This window comes from Jatropha curcas, chromosome 3, assembly GCF_041381405.1.
Source record: "Jatropha curcas cultivar XTBG-Jc1 chromosome 3, XTBG_Jcur_1.0, whole genome shotgun sequence".
Lineage (NCBI taxonomy): Eukaryota > Viridiplantae > Streptophyta > Magnoliopsida > Malpighiales > Euphorbiaceae > Jatropha > Jatropha curcas.
Window position 1 is genome coordinate 5,203,611 of NC_143153.1, and position 21,070 is coordinate 5,224,680.

General features: G+C 33.6%; 4 protein-coding genes across 4 annotated transcripts; 3 read left to right on the forward strand and 1 right to left on the reverse strand.

Moving 5' to 3' along the window:
* Positions 1 to 511: 511 nt before the first annotated feature.
* LOC105647984 (uncharacterized) lies at positions 512 to 1,444 on the forward strand. The gene has a single exon (XM_012234215.3). The coding sequence runs from the start codon at positions 512 to 514 to the stop codon at positions 1,442 to 1,444; it is 933 nt and encodes a 310-aa protein (XP_012089605.1).
* An 818-nt stretch (positions 1,445 to 2,262) lies between these two features.
* LOC105647983 (protein transport protein sft2) lies at positions 2,263 to 4,910 on the reverse strand. The gene is made up of 4 exons (XM_012234213.4): positions 4,460 to 4,910; positions 3,602 to 3,869; positions 3,367 to 3,471; positions 2,263 to 2,561 (listed from the first exon to the last, which is right to left on the reverse strand). Exons 1-4 carry the CDS (start codon positions 4,666 to 4,668, stop codon positions 2,451 to 2,453), a joined length of 693 nt encoding a protein of 230 aa, XP_012089603.1. The 5' UTR covers positions 4,669 to 4,910; the 3' UTR covers positions 2,263 to 2,450.
* Positions 4,911 to 5,456: 546 nt separating this feature from the next.
* Positions 5,457 to 7,688, forward strand: LOC105647982 (period circadian protein). The gene is made up of 4 exons (XM_012234211.4): positions 5,457 to 5,681; positions 5,786 to 5,885; positions 6,826 to 7,218; positions 7,404 to 7,688. Exons 1-4 carry the CDS (start codon positions 5,575 to 5,577, stop codon positions 7,530 to 7,532), a joined length of 729 nt encoding a protein of 242 aa, XP_012089601.1. The 5' UTR covers positions 5,457 to 5,574; the 3' UTR covers positions 7,533 to 7,688.
* Positions 7,689 to 8,879: 1,191 nt separating this feature from the next.
* Positions 8,880 to 20,852, forward strand: LOC105647985 (uncharacterized). Its single transcript, XM_012234216.3, has 16 exons — positions 8,880 to 9,450; positions 9,890 to 10,590; positions 12,436 to 13,902; positions 14,053 to 14,388; positions 14,844 to 14,915; positions 15,004 to 15,084; positions 15,226 to 15,263; positions 15,378 to 15,465; positions 15,543 to 15,689; positions 16,601 to 16,792; positions 16,881 to 16,960; positions 17,082 to 17,154; positions 17,241 to 17,342; positions 17,726 to 17,831; positions 18,657 to 18,744; positions 20,421 to 20,852. The coding sequence occupies exons 1-16, from the start codon at positions 9,057 to 9,059 to the stop codon at positions 20,599 to 20,601; spliced, it is 4,146 nt and encodes a 1,381-aa protein (XP_012089606.1). The 5' UTR covers positions 8,880 to 9,056; the 3' UTR covers positions 20,602 to 20,852.
* Positions 20,853 to 21,070: the final 218 nt, after the last annotated feature.

Genomic DNA, 21,070 nt, shown 5'->3' on the forward strand with positions numbered 1-21,070 from the left:
AAATTAATTAATTACCGGTCAAAGATATTATTACCGTTAAGGGTCAATATATAGTAAAATTGCAGCGAAGACAGTTGGGTTTCTTTTTCTTGACCCCCTTGTGTTTCGTCTTACCCTTCTTATTACAACCTCTAAATTTAGACATTCTCTCCGTTCACCAACGAACTATTTCATCACCCATTACTCCTAATCAGACCTTTTTCAAACAAACGAAAGAAGGGGAAAGAAAATATCTTTTGCAAACCATTTTTCTGCACTTCTTTCCTGTTTATGTTGCTGCTGTAAATACTACTTTGATTAAACAGAGAGAGCTTTCAAGAAATTGTTCATCTTCGAATTTTCTCAGACAAATTCTTCTTGTTGAAGAGGTAACATATAAGGTTTTGGTTCTTGTCTTGATCCCAGAAGATAAGGAATTTAGTCAAGAATTTGTACTGCAGACAACAATTGAATATGTCAATGGATAGCTGAAGTCATAGTTATATTATCATATACTTCAATTTGTGATGCAATGTCGTTTCCACATCCTTTGAGAGCCTTCTCAATAGGAGCTCAATCAAATACACATTTAATAGATAAAATAACAGATGATTCTGTAACGAATAAATCACCTCAAAGCACGGTAACCTGCCTTTACCAGACGCATATTTCCAGATTTTGGTGTAATGTCACAGTTTTATGGTGTAAGAATCTAATGAATCATTCTCTTAATCTCATCTTCAACAACCCAGATGGCGGCGACATTTATTATAGCTGTAAGATTGATCTTAAACCTTGGATATTCTGGACCAAAAAAGGGTGCAAGTCATTCGAGCTCGAAGGATCCCAAGTAGATATCCATTGGGACCTACGATCAGCCAGATTTTGTGGCAGCCCTGAACCTTGCAGCGATTTTTATGTCGCTTTAGTTTCAGATGGAGAGGTGGTATTATTATTGGGAGATCACAAAAAGAAGGCTTACAAAAGAACAAAAGCGAGACCTGCACTTTCTGAAGCTGTACTATTTTACAAGAAGGAAAACGTATTTGCCAAGAAATCTTTCTCTACCAGAGCTAAATTCGATCAACAGAAACAAGAACATGATATTGTCGTAGAGAGTTCAACGACAGGGCATAAAGACCCTGAGATGTGGATTAGCATAGATGGACTTGTGGTGATTCATGTTAAGAACTTGCAATGGAAATTCAGAGGAAATCAAACTGTAATGGTGAATACACAACCCGTGCAAGTTTTCTGGGATGTCCATGACTGGTTGTTTAATAACGCTGCAACTGGTCATGGTTTGTTCATCTTTAAACCAGGTGCACCGGAGTGTGACGATGACAAAGACAGTAGCCCTCGAGCAGCAAGTGATAACAGCGACAGTAGCAAGTATTTTTCAGCAAAAAGCAATGCATCGACACCTGAATTTTGCCTTTTTCTTTATGCATGGAAGATAGAATGAATGTTCTTTCTATGTAAAATGTAAATGGCTCCAATGAGAATGAACTCTGTACATTATCATTCTCATTGTTGGGGTCTGAACCCTTTCCTTGATGTATATTACATTCATAATATTTGCATGATACTTTTTAGCTGTAAGCTATGCAGTTGTTACACAGACCTTGAAACCATTTACATTTGCTCAGTTTTTCCGCAAACTAGTATGGATGTTGTTTTCAAAAAATATGCACTCCTGAAAAGCATTCTAAAACAAGTTATTACATGGTTCGATGTCAATGTCAGATCTGGTTCAGATCAACCGGCTTGTACATCATCAGTTAGCCAGATGACAAAGTTTCATAGCATATCAGAGTTATTGTAACACAAAATTGCATCACAAAAACAGGAGTATCCACCATGGCCTCAGCTGGCTTGGTATATGGAAGTAAAAGATCTCTTTACTGCATTCTCGTGTTTAAGCAGGTAAACAGATCAATGAATATCTTATACAACACAAAGTCCCTGAATATGCTCAAGTACCATGCAAGACAAGCTATTAATGAAACATGGTAAAACACCTAAAATGATTTGAACTGGTGAACATGGCAAAGACCTACCTTGCTTGTGTTGTATTTATCACATTATTATTGCTGGGTTTATTATTATTTTTCAAATCAGGAAAGAGTCTGCTGCATATTATCTTGATTGCTGTTATAAAAGACACATCTGAAGGATCTAGGAGAAATTAAAGCTGAACTCACATTCTATACAAAACCCAAGCCGAAAGTAAAACTTTTAATATTTAAAACTCATCCAACCAAAAGGAGAGAGGAAAATATATACATTTAAATATTATCAACTTGCATGGCATAAGAGCATATCAAAAGAAACAAAGTATAATTTCACAAAGATATTATGGTTCCAGAAATCATGAATGGTGCTCCGAGGAACATTTCCTATCTTACAAACAATGTAAGAACAATCTTGTGAATGATCAAAGATATTACAGAAATAATTAGACATTCAGATTACCTTCCAAAACATTTCAGTATAGAAGAGGTAAAAGTTGAAGAAATAAACTTCAGCCCAGTAGATCCTCCAGGGAAGTATGAAATGGCATAGTATGATAGAGCAAGGACCTAGAAAAGGTTGAAACTACATCATTTTATGCAAATCCATAATGCTGATAGTGATAAACAAGAATAAGAAGAAGAAAATGATATCAGAAATTTGGATGACATGTATTATCATAATAATATTGTTGATATTCATGATCTCTGATTTGGTGGATAGCATGACGTACAGTCTTCAGATAGCAAAATCAAGAAAATAGTGAAGGTGTGTCATATATGGTTTCTTCGATTTGAAAAAATTGCCCACTGGACCAATAAAGGCACAGATGAAAATCAAAAACTATAGAACTCCACACAAATTGGAAAAGTGGAGCAACAAAACTACTTGACATGCCTAAATATATCCAGACCCAGCAACTTAAAATAAACATCACAACCTAACTGAGATGAAGTACATATGTTAGAGGCATAGGATTTACACTCTGTGTGGATGACTGGAAAAGCAAGAAATGTTTGAGGTAAAAAGTGAGAGAGAGAGAGACAGAGAGAGGAAATAAGTAGAAAAGTTTATCTTCTCTTTTTCTATGGATGGGAATAAAAAATTGGAGGAAAATAATGAATGGGAAGTTTTTGAAATTTCAACTTTGACTTGCATTTTTAGATAATACATCATTAACAGATGATAATTACTTGCATTTCTAAATTTCCCACTCACTTTCCCTCCAATTCGGATAGACTAAATTCAGTTAGTAGATCAGAACACTATTACCAACTAGTCCATTTTAATTCCCAAGTTCCCATGGGTTAGATATTTTAAATCACATGACTAACAAATTCAAAGTAACAAACACAAGTTGAAACATTTTTGTACCTGCAAAATTGAGAAGAGAACAGAAAGAATGTAACTATGAAGGACCATAGAGACATATACAGTTCCCACCATGGTACTGATGAATCCCAATGTAAAAGGAAGCCTCTGTTGATAAGAAGACAGATATACATCATTTACAGGAAATTTTCTATAACTTGATTCCAGCACAAAGCAATAATATATTTTTAGGTGAATAATTAACATAAGCATCAGTGAGAAAGCATATTAGATGCACCTCTTTAGAAGACATGTGCGCAAGCTGATTCTTGGGGCCTTTAAGAGCAAAAAATGAACCAACTATAAAGGCACAGCCAATGGTAAAACAGATAGCGAATTTCTGAGGCACCAACACCATGACAGGAAGGAACATTGTAAATGCGATAAAAACAAAGAACACTCCAGCAGCAAGGAGCATGCTAAAATAGACGAGAGATTTTCCAGAAGGAACATTACTAGTGGCAGACTGAAAGTTGCCAGGCAAATCCCTTACTCCTTTTGAAACCCTGAACAAATATTGGTTCAAATGAAATATTAATGGATGATTACAACAGTAACCAAGCATCTACCCAAAAATTGGTAATTCAAAAACAATCATGTTCCCAATTTGACTGATTATGGAAAGGCCATTTAATCTCCCTAATTTTCACTTTTTAGCCTCAAAACAAGGGGGAAATCATCAGGACACATATCATGGACCAAATTGTACTTCTAGTAAATGAAACTTGCAACAAATGGTAAAATCATGCATTCCAAGCTTCCTAATCCTGACAAATCAATTCTAACAATATACAGTAATTACAATCATGCAAAAAAAGATTGCTTGCTAACAAAATGTCCACTTTGAGAAGACCCATGAACCCTAGTTCACAAGTCTAGCTCACCACACAAAAAAACACCACTCTTTTAAGAGTATTTTTTTGAAAAACTTTTGCCAAATCCCACAATTGCTTTCCATCAATTAGAGATCTAACAAATCTCAAAATCCCTAGAATTACTTCCTAAACTACAAATGAATGATCGCAATAAAGTAAAAGATACAAAATTGAACAAAAATGGAGCAAAGGATCAAACTGTTTAGGGATTTAAAGTTTACACGTTGAAAGTACCAGTGACTTTGTCACTGGTAGTGCGAACAGCAGCTTCGAGATCAAACCCTAGAGCCGAAGAATCAGAATCCTGAGAAGCAGCATAAGAATTCCAATCAGCTAGCAAAGAGGAAGACTTGGATTGCAGTTGATCGTTAAAGGTGGCGGAGCTGCTGCTTGGACCTCCAGTAAACCATGATTGGGCTGTTTTCTGCATCTCTCTTCGTCTTCGTTTGCTTGTTCGTTTTAAAAGACAAAAAGGAATTTAAATTTTTTGTGTTATGAGTTGGAGCTCAGATAGTGAATTGAATTGGCGATCTCAAAGTCTGATAGATCTGATAGGGATTTTGGCGCCAGCTTTCTACCGTTATTATATTCTCTCTGCTTGTTCCATCATCCATGCGCTTAGTACTGGATTGTCTTTTTTTTTTTTTTTCTTAAATTAAAAAAGAAAAATGTATTATGACCAAGAGGGTTGGGTTGTTCTATCTTCTATGTTAGCTCAGAGTCTAAGAATTTTAAACGTAATTAAATTCGAAAAATTTTCAACTTGCATTCAATTTGAGGTGAATGAGCTAAATTAAATATTATATTTATGTATCAATAAATTTTTAAATTGAATGTTATTAAGTTTGAGTTGGAGTCGTGTATTGAATGAGCTAATTTGAACTCGATTTAAATTTTTTTTTCTATTTTTTTAATCAAATTAAAACACCTCACAAATAAATTTCTTTTTTTTAAAAAAATGATTTTTTATTTTTAAATATCTCTAAAGATTTAAATTTAAATTTATTATTAAATTATGTAAATATTTACGATAGATAATGTTTGACGTGTTTATTTGAAATATTTATATTCACATTATTTTTTTTTACAATTATCTATTTTTAAAAATTTGAAAACTTATCTAAAATTAATTAGAGTCTCTTAGAGCAAAAAAAATAGAAGGGAATATATAATTTATTTTATTGGTTAAATAAAAAACATGCCATAGACACATAAGTACATAATAATTTGTCATTCCTTGTTCCTGATCAAGCCGTTACCCATCCCAGTTTAGACTTGTTAGAAGAGGTTCTTTCGCATCAAAATCAAATTGCAGAAGAGAAAGCTTGAAGGAATCATGAAGGTAGCTTCAAAGATAATATTCCTGTTCAATGACACAGACGGATTTGCTACCGCCATTTCTACTGCTCTTTACCCAAACCCTAACTCCTTTGTTCGTAGATTGTAAGTTAAACCTCTTCTCCTATCTGCTTATTAGACAAACGCTGAATCAATAACTATTTTCGATTCTGCTTTGCTTCTTTGATCATTTTTTTTTCTCCAAACAGAGAAGAATCGTTCGAGCTATCATTGGCCCGATTCGGAGTACAAGATCTTAAAGCAAAAGGACATTTGATTAATTTCATTGACAGTGGTGGCGATCCTCAGGTGCTGTTTTTCTTCTTAGGTTATTTATCTGTTCTGCATAATAAATGTTTATGCCTAATGTCCATTTAAACTGATTAGAAATGGTGTGTTCATTGCAGTTTAGCGTACACATTGCAATAAACACTTGAGAACATGAAAGGAGCAAATGTAGGCTATCTTTAGTCATAATTTGAGCAGTTTATCAAAGATGCAATTTAATTGGTTGAGATAATTGCTGACAGTCTCATAGCTAAAAGTGTAGATTACTATTATCCAAATGATAGGAGAAGATTCTTTTCTGGCCAGAAGAAAGAGTATAGATGGTGTGTTTTTATATTTATGTTTCCATACTATGAAGAATTGGCTACATATTATAAAGCAGTGCGCATTTCCTGGCTTACACCGTATGATTTATTTTGCTTATTGTAGATATGTTGGTATTGGTGAGTCTGGCTTTGTTGTTATAGGCCAGTTTGTAATTAGTATCAAGCAGAAAAAATGACACAATTAAAAGTGTGATATTGCAGTTCTAATACAGTGTAATGCATTGGAAGGGTAGTTCAGAACCATGATTTTATAAATCATGGTAATTCAACTCAAGTAAACATCAATCACCAATTAGTTGTTGTCAAGCACGGAAATTTCTTGCCTAGCACAGTCACGTCAGGTGGATTCTACTAGTAATGTGGAACCTATCCCATTTGTGTGGGTTTGTGCGCGCTCGCGCGCGTGTATAGACACCTGGACGACGCAAGAACTCTCTATCAAGAACAATGATTATTGTTTTTCAGTCAACTGTCTTCAGGGCCAAACATTTTATTAGCCATTGCCTGTTGTGAAATGAAGTCATATGTGATTTATCTCCCTTAACATATTTTTGATAGTCAAAAACTGAATTCTCGAACATCATACAAATCATTTGTAGCAGTTTCTCACTTTTAAGAACCTATTGATTTAACAGGTGTCAGTGTTGCTTCTTGAGAAGTATGAGCCGCCGACTTTAGTGTGTGCTGTAAGTGAAGTTTTGACTCAAATAATAGGGGAAGGATCATCAGGCCTACTGACACTTATAATTCCACTTATTGGCACATCATCAAAACTTAAATGGGAGAGCAGAAGCTTAACAGCAAATGATGGCAAAGTTTCACTTTATGGTGTGCAAATAGGTCCAGAAACGGATATAACTCAGGCCATTGCTTCTAGAACCCAAAAGCCACAATCCAATGTAAAGGTCCATTACGAACCTTTGGCCTGCTTTCTTCAGTTGGTACGCGTCTTGAAATTGCCAACTTCAGTTCTTATTGGGCAAAGAAATCGAACCCTTTCAGATAAGGCCGCTGAAGAAGAACTTGAGGTATTCATTCTTCAAAAACACTCGATGAACATGACTATCAAGTTAAGGAATTGCAATTATGATTTTAGGGAATATATGGTGCATGGAAGTTATGAAAGTAAAAACTTTCACTTTATAATTGCAACATGAAAATAGTGCAAAGTAGTTTATATTTAATTTGCTGATGCTTGATGGTAATTTTCCAGATACTCTACGAGTTAGGAGAGCTTTTGGCGAACACTGTTGGCTTGTGCTTTTTGAGGGAGAAAATCATGTGGAATCCTGGGAACATATCAAAGGACATTAAGGAGCCATGGCGTGCATTGTATGGTTGAATCTCGTTGTTCCTTTATTTTTACAAGTGGAGATGTTTTTCCTATAATTTGCTGCATCTGATTGAAAAAAAAATGTGGATTTGAATCATCTCTGCTGTGAAAATTTATGAACACAGCACAACCTTAAATGCAGTGAATTTAACAAGATGTTCTGCATGTTAAAGTGCTTCTGATCTTTGTGCTATGTAGGAGGGAATTTGATATGGTTGAATCCAAGGGTGTGTTCTTCTGTGGAGATATAGAATAATTTTTGTTTAGGCTTTAGCTCAGGTATGGATTAGCTTGGAATGGATTAGATCCGCCCAATTGACAAAAATATGCCAAAAAAAAAAATGTCATAAAAATCCAAAATGGAAAATTTTGTGAATATAGAAGTTCCATTATATGAAGACATTAAATAAGTTATTTTACACAAATATTTAAAATAAATTCTCAAAATGACAAAGACTGTATAAATTCAGCGGCCAATTTCTATGAAGCTAAGAAGTGTGGAAAAACCCAGAAAAAAAAAAAAAAAAGATTCTCACTTCAGAAGAACAGTTGTTGTGTTCTAAGAAATTTTTTCTTTTATGAGAAATCCAGAAGTTATCCATTGCTAAATAATAAAGTCATTTACAACGAAACTTCGATGAAACCTGAGTATAATTCAGGAGGTGTAATCCTCTCCTTGGCATCAGTGATTGAACTTGTATTTTCATCGTTACGGATTGAATTTGAGCGTCACTTTTAATAAAGTTAAATGCATAAATATACCCAATAGTTTGCAAACCCAAAACAATTGAAAATGCTTAAATTTGTAAAATTATATTTATTAAATATTTCGACTTATAAATTTATTGTAATAAATATTTCAAATTATAAAATTTGATTAATTAAACATTTACTGACTAATAAAAAATAAAAACATTATTTTAAAAGTTATAGTATCAAATATCAAATTAATATTTTATATATATAAAAATAAAAAAAACAAAATGGTTGTCGGTGAAAACGATATTATCAAAATTCATAATGTGCATACTAGGACCTCGCTAAATTTGAAATACCATAATATTTTTTTATAAATTTAATAATATATTTATGCATTTAGCTAATTTAATAATCATTTAAAGTATTAATATTTATTTTAAAATTTAGATATATTAACACTCAATTGAGTAATAATACAAGTTATATTCTATTAAAGAATTGCTCTTTATATTATTTTTTAACTTTTATTTTAAATTCAAAACAATTTAGTTTTTTCATTTTAAAAATACATAAACTGCAATTTTTTTAAAATTCTTTCAAAATTGTAAACGAGGCAGTATACACTCTTATTTATGGTATAACGAGAACACAAGACAAGGAGTAAACAGTACAAGTAAAATTTTTGATTTCAAAAAAGTAGAAAGTATTTGATCAGATAGGACATTCAAATTGCAGCATTTTCCGTACTTTCCCGCACAAAACCAATTTTCCTTTCTTCTTCACCTTCACTATAACCCTAATTTCCTCTGAAATTTCTTCAATCCTTTTCAAATCATGGCCTCAATTCCTCCAATTGGTGAAGATCCCTGCAACACAGAAACCGACGAGGAAACTATAGCTCTGAGGAAGAAGCGTTCACGGCGTGTGAGCTTCGCCGACCGCGAGATCACTTCCGTCCACATTTTTAAACGAGATGACGATAGTGAAACTCCTCCAGACTCCTTTGGTAAGAATCCAAGTTCCGGTAATGTCTCAGATGCAGAGAATGAGGTCATAGGGTTTTTCAGGGACCTTGCCGATAGTGATGATTCTAAAGAAATGACGCCAACCAGAGACGGATACGATGACAATGACGACGTTGGCAGTGTGGGGAAGTCGTTTTTGAGACCGATTGGATCGCCGTCTCCTGGAAGTAGTATTGTTGCTTCTGCTACCTCGAATGAAGAAGGTTTGTGCTTTTTATTGTTCATTTTTGTTAGAAACTTTGTTGGTTTTTTTTAATCTTTCTTTAGGTTTGCATGAGTTTGATACTTTGATTGGTGCATGTTTATGTTTCGAATGAACTGGATTAATTTCTGTGCTTCACTTTCATAACACCACAAATTTCAAAACTGAATGTTGATTGGTTGATGTTATACGAAGGGAGGTCTATGGGTGTTTGATGTAACTGAGCACGGTCTAGTTTGATGTTTTTGTAATAAGACTTTGAGATTTATGTATAATGAATCAGTTTGAGTCGGTAGACATTTAACATTTCCGATCATCCACATTGTATACATGTAATGAAGGAGGGCTCAAAAATTAAAGCTAGCATTTCCCACTTTAGACATGTATATGACCAAATAATGAATTTCTTAAAAGGAAATGCTTCTGTTGCTATTTTTCAGAAGACAACTTTTTTGGGCCTGTATCAGCAAGTTTTATTAGACGTGGACAGCTATCTGATTCTGCTGCCTCAGATGACAATCATGATATTACAATGGATTCGACTGCATTTTCCATGCATTACCGTAGTCTTGCAAGGTCAGATTCAGGAGTAAACGCCTTTGAAGAGAAAACACCAACTCGCATAACCACTCCTTCTGATTCAGGAAGTTTTATGGTACTAACAAAAGCCAAGAAGCTAATTCCACAGGTTTCTCTTCATGCTGAAAGAGCCAGTGGCAGTAATGATTCAAATCACATGAGTCTTATTGGAGAAAACCCACGAAATTATGATTATGGGAGACTTTCTCCTACATTGGAAGCACTTCTGGCAGCAGGCAGTAAGGATTTGCATGATGTTTCTGTTTCTGATTCTATGGATAAAAAATCATTGAAAAGAAGTGAGGTTTACACGTTTAATGAGAATTCCAGTGGACATGTTGATTCAAGGGATCACAGAGAAGAAGCATGTAATGTTGGTAATCTAGACATATATACTGAGCATGTACCTGCAGCTTCCATGGAATTGAATAAGGTGAATTGTGTTTCATTGACCGCTCTTGTTGATCAGATTACTAATGGTTGCACATCTCACAGAACTGAAAGTTTGGCAGCTGATACATCTGTTGATAAGCAAATGCGAACTCCTAATCAGCTGAGCAAAGTAAGAATTCTCTTTTGGATTGGATTTTACTCAGTGCTTTGATTTCTTCAATTTTATATACTGTAAGTTGACCTACTCAGGTGCTCTTAATTGATTTATCACCCGGGTTGCTTGTGTTCTGTTCATCTGATGCTCAATATGATTTTGAGGGTTGTGATGTGATTTTTGTGTTGGCACTATACCATATTGCAATTAGCTTTCGTTCTATTTACATGGTTTGTTTTGCACACACCTATTATATTTTCATTGCATTTCTCCTACTACTTGCTGTATGTGTAGTTATTTGTTTCAATATAATCAAATGTATGTGGTATGACTGGTTGCAACTCCACTAAAATTGTTTTCGTTGGAACATTTATGGTGTGTTCACTCGTAGAAAACTGAAGTAGTTTTCTAGAAAAATTTTCAAAAAAAACTGGAAAATTAGAGTTTTGTGTTCAAATTAGTCAGTTTTCTATTTGGAAAACTAGAAAACAGTTTTCTAGTTTTCAAGAAATTAATTAGGGTTTGGAAGAGAGTTTTCTTTTATAACAAAAAATGTGTTTTCCAACTATTTTCCATTTAAAAAAAATAACATTTTTATAATTAAAATTATAATATCTAAATAAGTTTTCTATAAGATACTTTCATTGAAAAAATAAAAAACATTTAAATAACATAAAAAATTATATCATACTTTAATATGTACTTAATTTTATTGTTACAAATATATTATAAACCTTTATTTTTTTAACAAAATAACAAATGATAAAAATTGATAGTATTATTATAAATAATCAATAATAAAAATTCAAAAGTTGTTAAATAAAAAATTCTAAATTTTTTTAATGATATTTTATTTCTTTAAATTATGAAAATTATGAATGTTTATGAAGTTTTTAAATTAAAATATGATTTTTACTGTTACCAAGTGAAGGCATTTCCCATTTTTTTGTTTTCTGGTTTTTATTTTCTAAGAAAATTTTTTTCTTAGAAAATAGAAAATCGAAAACAGAAAACAGAAAGCTATTTTCTGTTGGAGTAGTTTTTTAGAAACGTTTTCCAAGAAAACTGGAATACAGAGTTTTTGTGTTCAAATCAGTCAGTCAGTTTTTTATTTGGAAAATTAGAAAACAGTTTTCAAATTTTCCAAAATATAACTAAGATTTGGAAAACAGTTCTAAGTTGTTTTACACAGTTTTCCTTTATTACATTTTCCAACTGTTTTCTATTTTTAAAAGATGGACATTTTCATAATGAAAAAATTGTAATGGCTATAAATAATTTTTTCTATAAAATATTTTCATTGAAAAAATAAAATATGTTGCAATAACATGAAAAATTATATTATGCTTTGATATATAATTAATTTTAATATTACAAATATAATATATTTATTTTAAAAAAAATTTATGAAATGATAAAAATTGAGATTATTAATATTATAAATAATCAATGATAAAAATTCAAAAAATTTAAATAAAAAATTTTAAAATTTATTTTATAATATTTTATTTCCTTTATTATGAAAGTTATGAATGATATTTGTAAAGTTTTTAAATTAAAATATGATCTTTTTTTTTTTTTTTGTTACCAAGTGAATGCATTTTCCATTTTCTGTTTTTTAGTTTTCATTTTCTTAGAAAACATAAAACATAAAACTTTTTTTTGTAAGTGAATACACTCTTAAGTTCTGGCTGTTGACTTCCAATTGTTTGGACACAGTTTCACATCTTATACCTCTTGTCATGTTGCTTGAAGAAGCCAACAAATTCTAATAATTTTGCTGAAAATTTACCTCGTATCCTATATTGTCTGGAAATTAAGGCAGTGGCTTATGCATAATAATTTTTATTTCAATTGTAGGTGAATAATGACAATGCTAAAGCTGTGATCAGGATGAATTTGATGAATACTGAGTTTCCTGCTGATAGTGGTGGTACCTCACGGGGCATGAATGGTAAAGCTTTGCAGTTGAATTCATATGCACAAACTGAATCTAGAAAAAATTCAAACAATGGCTGCTCTGAACAAACTCCTAACAACAGAAGTGGCAATTATGGCTTTTACCACAATTCTGATCAACAACATAGATCTCCATTAACTGGGTCCATATCATTGGTTTCTGCTAAACAGCGACTAGTATTTTTGGACACTGCTCAATCCAGCAAACAGTTATCATATGTGACGCCTTCACCAAAACAGTCAGGTTCTTTTTTTGGGAAAGAAAATATGAGGAGTGCTGAGAATCTTTTTCCTATTCATAAAAGCAGTTCTAATGTCAAAATATTTGAGCCTTCTCCTCTTTCATATTCTTTGAAAGATGGAATTGAAAAATCAAAAGTAAGATTATTAAAGCATCTTTCTTCTACAACTCCCTTCAATGCTGTAACTGAAGAAAGCTGCAAAGTTATCGAGAGTAAAAATGTGGATTCCCTGGTTACTAACTTAGAAAAGCAAATACTTAGTCAGAAGAATAAACAGCATGATAGCACTGACTACATGGATAGTGTTGGTGTTGGGACGCCAGAGATTAATGATATGTCAGGCAAAAATGAGGAAGTGATAAGCCTTACGAAAGATGGAGAATCTCTGATTCCCATTTCTACACACATTCTCCCTAAGGAGAGAGATTCTCAGCTGATGACTGAAGTCGATTCACCTTCTCAATTCACTTGGTCGCTGAAAAAAGTCCAGCAAGATGTTTTGATGCCAGAGAAGTTCAAGCAACAGAGAATGACTGTTTTTGGATCTGATTCCCCATCGATTGAGGTTAATCTGGGTTACAAAAATGATGTGAAAACAAGCAGTCCTCTTGATAGGTTTATTTCTCCTCCAGCAAAGACGTTGGATCAGAAGTTATCCTCATCAAAAGAACATAAGGACACTGCCTCTCATGACCTTCAGTATAACGACATTAGCATTGGCTTAGGACAAGATAAGATATCAATAGATAATGTCAACAGCAATAACCATTCAACTGCAGTAACTGATGGATCAGAATCCGGGTTCGCTGAAGTTAGAACACAGTCTAGCTCATCCCTTATAGAGATTAATCATTTCGAAGGCTCTAACCAAATGGAAAAGTTGCATGATAAGCGAATTTTTCCTTCTGATCTGCAACATGTATCAGAAACCTTACTTTATTTTGGAAGTCCTTTAAGGGAAAGGAATAACCTGAAGATTCTCTCAGGAAGCCCTGATAAAAATGTTTTATTTACAAGTGAACAAATCTACTTTGAAGAGGAGCTTGCTGGGGTACGGAATGATGCTTCTCTTCCTGCTTCAGCTTCCCCAAATAGGAGAAATATGAATGAGCCATCATTTCTGAAGGTCATCTCTCTCTCTCTCTCTCTGTCTCTCGCTCTCTTATTTGATAGAATAAAAATCACTTGGCTGTTTGTTAATATTGATATTAGTTTTGGCATTCCTTGGGTGCTTTTGAAGTTTGACATTTCTATGTTTGATGTGTGGTTAAGGCAGAGCCCCTTTATGAAAGACATGACTCAGAGTCCCCACAAAAAAAAACTCCACGATGTGTCAAATGGTGAGAATGTGCAATCCTTGGCTGGGAAAGAAATACTCTCTCCCAATTCCAATTCCAGTGGACCTGGTGACACTGACAGCCATCTTGACCTGCAAGTTTCTCAGAGTCAAATTCCAGCACAATACATTAAAAACTCTTCTCTGAAGAAAAGAAGGATTGAAGAATCAGTTCCTGAGGATGCAGATCATGCAGATAAAATAAGGAGGATCAATCAGAACCCAGACATTCACAGAAATCAGGGTTCTAACGCAAAATTTAAGCATTGGAGTGATGTATGTATGCGGGTTGCTATTTTAATTTTTCTCACAGGACTTACATATACAGGTTTTGCTTTATGCAGTTAGACCTGGGTCAACTATGCCCATCTTAATTCTGTCATCTTGTTTGTTTGTCTTGGTAATTGGCCTTATGGTTTGATACATTAGTTCTTTTGTAGAGGTATACATTAAGTTATAGACTGTAGCCCTAGAAGCAGTGTTATTTTCTGTGGTTTTCATCATATGTGCCGAAATGAACTGATTTGTCAAACTATTTATTAAAATTTCTTGCAAGAAAATCAATCAATTAATTTTAATGAGATAGATGTATGTAGTGCACCTTGGGGCATAAAACATTTCGGCAGAAACTGTAAGGGTACAATGCAAATGGATAACACCAAAGGGTTGTCTTGTAGAATTTTCCCTTTTAGCCTTCCAATTCATTCTGACTTCAGTGTCTGCCTTTGCAGGTTTTGCTAAAATTCTCTGGAGATACGCAGCAGTTGCTCTTTCCGTTAGTAGATAAACTAAATGTAAATTTGGTGAGATGTTCTCCCCTCTTTCTTTATGACATGCTTCTGTTGCTGTCTTTCACTTCTTTTTGATGTAGTTTTAACTTTTTATCATTAGATTGTGGTGCTGCAAGATATATTGGTTCATCTGCAGAAGATGAAGTTTTATGAGATGCTCTGTTTCCAAATAAAGTCTCAGGTCTGATGAATGAGTACAACTGAAACAAGGATCATCATATCATTTATACATTTTTGTTGTGCTCATTGCTTCTTTTGATTGGAATAACAAATCTGGCTTAACTATGTGCCTTCTGCTGCTGTTTTTCTATTTCTTCCACAGAAAATGTGCGATCAGTCCAGTGAAGTTTTGCATAAAAGGTGGTTACTCGTGTTTTCATTATTACTATGTCATGGATATAGCTGGCTTTGGTCCTTTTATCATTGCAACTTAATTCGTTGTAAGAACTTCTAATTGACGAGTTAATGTTACAGAGTAGCTGAAACAAAAATGTTGCTTTATAAGTTGGCATATGAAAAGGCAAAGCAGCAGTTAATGTCTGTCAAGCGTGAGAAAGTAGTGGTATTTCTCTCCTCCTTTTGTGTTTTGCATTCCTTGATATGTATACTTTTATCATCTGCCCTTATTTTTGCATGCAGAAAAACTTACAACAACTGAGCTCCGCAATGCAAAAGTCTCAGACACTGAAATTGAATAGAAGACATTTATTTTTGCGTCATGACAGACATAAAACAGTTGATAATCTTAGCAATTCATGCGGAGTTACTTTGGGTGGTAAACATGTGGTATGTGTATTAGTTTTAAGATGTCAATCTGTTCTATAGACACCTTCAGCATGATTTCCACTTTAATCATTTGCCAATTATGTAAAAATTTATGATGGCAATAAAAGAATGTATTCTTAAATTGTGTAATGCGAGGGTTTGTGATTTTCAGGAACTGTAAGAAGAAAAAGAATGATTTACAAAAAATTGTGAATTGTTTTTAAAACCACGTTAGCCAGCCCATTGATTGTTCTTTCTATATAGAATATTTTTGAAAGGATTTGATGATTTCATAACTTTAGGAGCTCTCTCTCTCTCTCTCTCTCTCTCTCTCTCTCTCTCCCTCGCTGCACAACTTCCCTAATCCCTAAGATTCAATTCTTTTCCTTACAGCAGAAGGCAAGGGATTGTTTTCTTAACCTTTCACTGTTTTCCCCACTTCTAACCTTACCATTCTCTGAATTCATTATGACCTTGTCAAGATGGCATTTTGCTTCGGGATTACATTGATGCTGTTCAATGCATGGTAATAGTTGATGGAACAAAGAGCAATCACTGTATTGTCGCTGTGCTGAGTTAGGTTCATGTGTCATTCACCAATCCAATTTTCTGAATATACGATAATGATATTCTTTCTTGTTATTGCGTAGGCATTCATAATTTAGGGTGGAAGAGATATACATCAATGTGTAGCGTCTAAAACTGGAATCTCTGCCAGTATGCATGCTGCAGTAATGTAGATTGACTTAACTTTCGTCTCCTAGTAAATATTTGAAGTTTTCTGTCTTGCAATGTTTATTTAATTCTCTAACATATATCTCCATATTTTCCAATATGTTTTATTTGTTCGATATAATGTTTCAGAGATCTAGGTACGAATATCAAGTTCATTTCAAGTTTCATCATGAAGTGGATGCGTTATTATTGTGCAGGGTTCTAGGGAAAAGGTGGCTACAATGAAGCATGAGTTTGAAGCTTTAGATAGGAAAATAAAAAATATAACCAAATCTTTCCACAATTACTGCAAAATAAAAGGAGAGCCAAGCTGTTCTGAGACTATCGTACTGCTAGGTGATCACCTTAAGAAGAAAACAACTCGCAGGTTTATACACAAGAATTTGCAGGTCTTTCTACTTTGCAATGATTTTTACCTCATGTAATATATCGTCTACTCCTTCACTGAGAGAGATGTCTTATCTGTTATTTCATCAGTTGTGGGAAGTTGATGATTCTGGGAACAGGAATGGTAAACAAATTATTAATCTCAATTATCAAGGCTTAATCTGCCAAAGGTTGCTTCTTTGTTGATTTTCTTTTTCTTTTTATTGCCATGCTATCTCCACTTAAGACATAAAATGCATATTACCTGTAGTTTATGCCCTTAATCGCATTCAATGTTGTGATGAGATACAGATTTGCAATAAATGATGGCCATTCTCCTTGCATATATGTTTCAAACATATTGAACAACATCATCATTGCAAAGGTAATTTAGCCAAGCATCTTTCTGTTTGTGTAATCCGTTTCATTTTACTGTATGCATTCTGAACTTCAGTGTTTCTTGTTTACTAGAACTTCCCTAATATGGAGGCTTGCGTGGCATTTGCTTGTATTCTCAATGCTAACACCTCAAAGAAATGTGTTGGATTCAGAAGTTTTGCACAAGAAACACAGGTGAATCTTGGTCTTTTTCCGCATTTGGTCCCTTTCCGCATTTGGTCCTTTTCCTGTGCGTATTTTGTTATACTCTTCAAATGCAAACAGATTGATATTTAACAGATAAGCTTGCAGTTTAATTATTTTTAGATATATATGCTACAAGTCTTTTTCTTTGCTTCAAAATATGTGCCATAACATGTTGCAAGAAAATGATACGTGGCTTCTTATTCTTTTCCAATTCCAGCTTTGGTTGTTACTTGTTAGATTTACTTGAGTTCATGTGGTACAGGTCTCTCTCACAAACTGCATCTTGGAAGGGCAGAATTGACTGAATTAAACTAGGATTCCTTTGATACTGTAATAGACTATTTCATTCTAATGCCATTTTGGTTGTGCAGATTACCAGTTCACTACTTCATAATTTGCTTGATGTGGTTGGAGAAGTACAATTAGCACAAGTAGAAATTAGAAATCTGGTCCAGACAAGCTTTTGTTCTTCCTCTGGTAACTGATAGTGTTTGTTTTGATCCTTTTATGCTTCTCTTTTAACTATCTGTGGGCTTGGAATTCTGATATTGACCAAATGTTATTTTCTTATGGATTAGTGATGCTATTTAGATTGCAGGCAGTGAGTTGTTCAAGTTATGGGCCCCATTAAAGTAAATTCAGACTATTGATTTTTATGCTCGAAGTCCTCAATGAAACCCTAAATATCTAAGGGAAAGGATCTCTGAGAAATGATTGATAGCCAAAATTCAAATTTTCAGTAGAAAAAATGAGAAGATTAGTGAAAAAGAAAAAGATAGAAGTGGAGTTTCCAAGGTGCCTTTTTAGGGTTTTAGGATATAATAAGAATATTAATTATAATAAGCATATTTAAAGTGTCAGTTAATGTTAGGATATAATAAGAATATTTAATCATTAATTATAAAAATTACTATCTATTAAAAAATAAGTTAACTGGGTTTACTTTGCTCAATTTTTACTATAAACAAGCCAATAACTGACTTTTACAGAAAAATAGCTGAAACCAAACTGAAATAAAAATTATATTAACAAAATAACCAAATTTCACTAGTTTAGGTTTGGGTTTTTTGGTTATATCCTAATATTGTTGACCCCTATTTCTTGACTTCCTTTTGGCTATGGCCATTGAAGGATTGGCTTCATAGTCCATCCTTCTTAGGCTAACTTATTATTATCCTTTTATTTATTTTTCTCATTCGATGCGTTTGAATTTACAGTCTCAGTTCCATATAATTCTAAAAAGAAATTGATGCCTGAGAAGGTCGGAACTAACATTCACCTTATATTGTTTTTTATCTTCAGTTGAGCAGCTCGATTTGCAGCTTTGTTTCATTGATTTTGACAATGGTCAGAAGCTGATGGTGACTCTTGACATGACATGTTTGAACTGGTAAAACTTGCACTACTTATTCTTCTTCACATTTCCTAAATGTTCTCAAACTCATGCCATATTAGAACACATTATTGTGGAGCAATTAAGTTATGCATATCCTTAATGGCACGCAAGCTGTGCTAGTGCTGCATAAGCTGGTCAGTGACAGTAAGCTTCACCCTTATTTTCTAAGATCATGAAGAAAGATACTGCAGTTGGTTCTAGGAATCACCTACACTCAACTCAACTGAGCCATAATTCCAAAATAGCTGGGGTTAGTTATATGGATTTTGTCCTACATTCAAGGCTATGCCTTTAGAATGATTTCAGTTGCTAAGTCCCCTTTTGCTTCTTCCCCTACACTATTTAGCAATTAGCAGTTACCCTAATTGTGTTAGTGTATTAAGATTAAAATGTGATAATTGTTCTCTTATTCTGTGCAAGTTACTCAATTCCAATCCCTAGCTTCATTACGTAGTGCCATTTGACATTAGGAGTGCTGTTTTTGCCTTTGAAGTCTGTTGTGACTTGTGCAAGTCTTGTCATATTACAAACTGATGCAGACAATCAGTGTACTCCATGGGGAATTAAATATTAATTTGTGCAAATTAATATTTACAATACAATGGGAAGTTGTTTTCTGCATTTGGGGGTATTTCAATAATTTTTGTAGTCTGCTGGATTCACCGTGGACTCTTGGGCTTGATTTAGATTTACTTTTTCTCAGGTTTAACCTGGAATCCTAAATTCCTAATGAGTCCAGTAGTTGTTTTTAGTTTAAATTGTGTTTTTGACTGGAACTCTTACCATGGAATTGTAATAAGACTTGTAGTTATTTTTAGTTCAAATTTTCTATTTGGAGTGCAAGTCCTTTAAGGATTAAAAATGCTTGTAGGCTTATATTACTTTGAGTATAAGTGCCCAAACTTAAATGCTCTCTTATTTAGTTTTCCAGTGAATAAAAACGATGCCTTTTTTTGTGTTGTATGATGTGATTTGAACTATAAAAACTGATAGCTTTCTTGTTAGGAGCAAGTCCTAGATTCTGTTAGTATGAGGCTAATTTTATTTTGTTTTTCTGATTTCTCTGATTTTCTGACAATTTTCTGATTTACCAAGTTGTCTTTCAGCCCCAATTTCTTGACTTCTGAAACCCTAGCTTTAGTCTCCAAAAAAGTAAAGTTTTCCTTATTTCTGCTACATCACCAAGACTAATTGGCTAATATCGCTAAATTGTTTCAAATCTTCTTGATTGGATATCAATCTTCCATGTAATAGAAGTTGTCTTTTGCAAATTTTATTCTGTCATGATAACAACCTTTCAATTTTTATGAGCAGTCTTTCTAAGGTAATCCTATTGCTTGATTTAAAAAATGACGGGGATGAGTTTGGGTAACTGCTGCCTGCTATTGACTTTTAACAGTTTTGTGCAAATAGTGGTTATTATATTCTTTTTGTTTTGGTTTAAGTTTGTACTTACTAGAGCACTTGATAACATTAAATTAATATTATATCCTCTCCCTAAAGAAAAAAGAAAAAGAGAAGTTTGATTTATTCGTACCAAGTTGATGATTTCGGACCTTAAACCTTTAGCCTAAAGTAATAAGTTGTTGATTTATAATTACATATATATTTTGGAGTTTTATGATTTGTCAAGATGATTTGATTGTCTAATAACTGTGTTTCTGAAACAGTGGGATTTATCCTTCCGACATCTTTCCATATCAACTAAAAGCTTGCATTGCTGGGACATACATGTCACTGCCGGAGTCGCTATCAGTTAAAATAAAGACTGCAGTTAACAGTGTTGGAGTTGGGTATTCAAGGATTATAAGGCTTTGCAGATGTATTTCCCAGGTGGTACAGTCCACGTGAACATGAACAGTGCTTCAGTTCCTTTGAGGGAAGAGATCTATTGCCTTTACTCTGTATTTTAAGATGGTATGCTCATTTTTTGTATGATTCATAACACAGATATATGACTCATCCTTCTCAATGAGATCCGTAGCGAGTTTTTTCATTGATTGATTTAGCACATGCAATCTATTTGCCCTTGCGATTCTCTTATTTGTATATTTTAATTTCAATTGAATCAAAAGTCTAAATTTAGGAATGTTTCTTTGACATTTGCACTTTTTTTTGGTCTTCTATTATTCTCTTTTGTTGTTTGGACAAGGGACTTTCCTTGTTTGGCTGGCATGGCTGCTACTGTATTGAATATTTGAATTCTAGAGGGAGGAATAGTTGAGATATACACAGCAGAAAATATGGTGGAAAAGGAAGACTATTGCCGTTAGAATTAGGGCTTTTCAAATGGATATTTGGGTAACTATGTCTTTATTGA

What these genes read in the sequence shown, in the direction of transcription:
- LOC105647982 (XM_012234211.4), top strand. Translation starts at nt 5,575, where the DNA reads ATGAAGGTAGCTTCAAAGATAATATTCCTGTTCAATGACACAGACGGA. An exon ending in ACAGTGGTGGCGATCCTCAG is followed by an intron (nt 5,886 to 6,825) that starts GTGCTGTTTTTC and finishes TTGATTTAACAG; the next exon opens with GTGTCAGTGTTGCTTCTTGA. An exon ending in CCGCTGAAGAAGAACTTGAG is followed by an intron (nt 7,219 to 7,403) that starts GTATTCATTCTT and finishes GTAATTTTCCAG; the next exon opens with ATACTCTACGAGTTAGGAGA.
- LOC105647985 (XM_012234216.3), top strand. Translation starts at nt 9,057, where the DNA reads ATGGCCTCAATTCCTCCAATTGGTGAAGATCCCTGCAACACAGAAACC. An exon ending in AATTTAAGCATTGGAGTGAT is followed by an intron (nt 14,389 to 14,843) that starts GTATGTATGCGG and finishes CTGCCTTTGCAG; the next exon opens with GTTTTGCTAAAATTCTCTGG. An exon ending in GTTTCCAAATAAAGTCTCAG is followed by an intron (nt 15,085 to 15,225) that starts GTCTGATGAATG and finishes TTTCTTCCACAG; the next exon opens with AAAATGTGCGATCAGTCCAG.
- LOC105647983 (XM_012234213.4), bottom strand. Translation starts at nt 4,668, where the DNA reads ATGCAGAAAACAGCCCAATCATGGTTTACTGGAGGTCCAAGCAGCAGC. An exon ending in CGCACATGTCTTCTAAAGAG is followed by an intron (nt 3,472 to 3,601) that starts GTGCATCTAATA and finishes TCTTATCAACAG; the next exon opens with AGGCTTCCTTTTACATTGGG. An exon ending in TTCTCTTCTCAATTTTGCAG is followed by an intron (nt 2,562 to 3,366) that starts GTACAAAAATGT and finishes AACCTTTTCTAG; the next exon opens with GTCCTTGCTCTATCATACTA.
- LOC105647984 (XM_012234215.3), top strand. Translation starts at nt 512, where the DNA reads ATGTCGTTTCCACATCCTTTGAGAGCCTTCTCAATAGGAGCTCAATCA.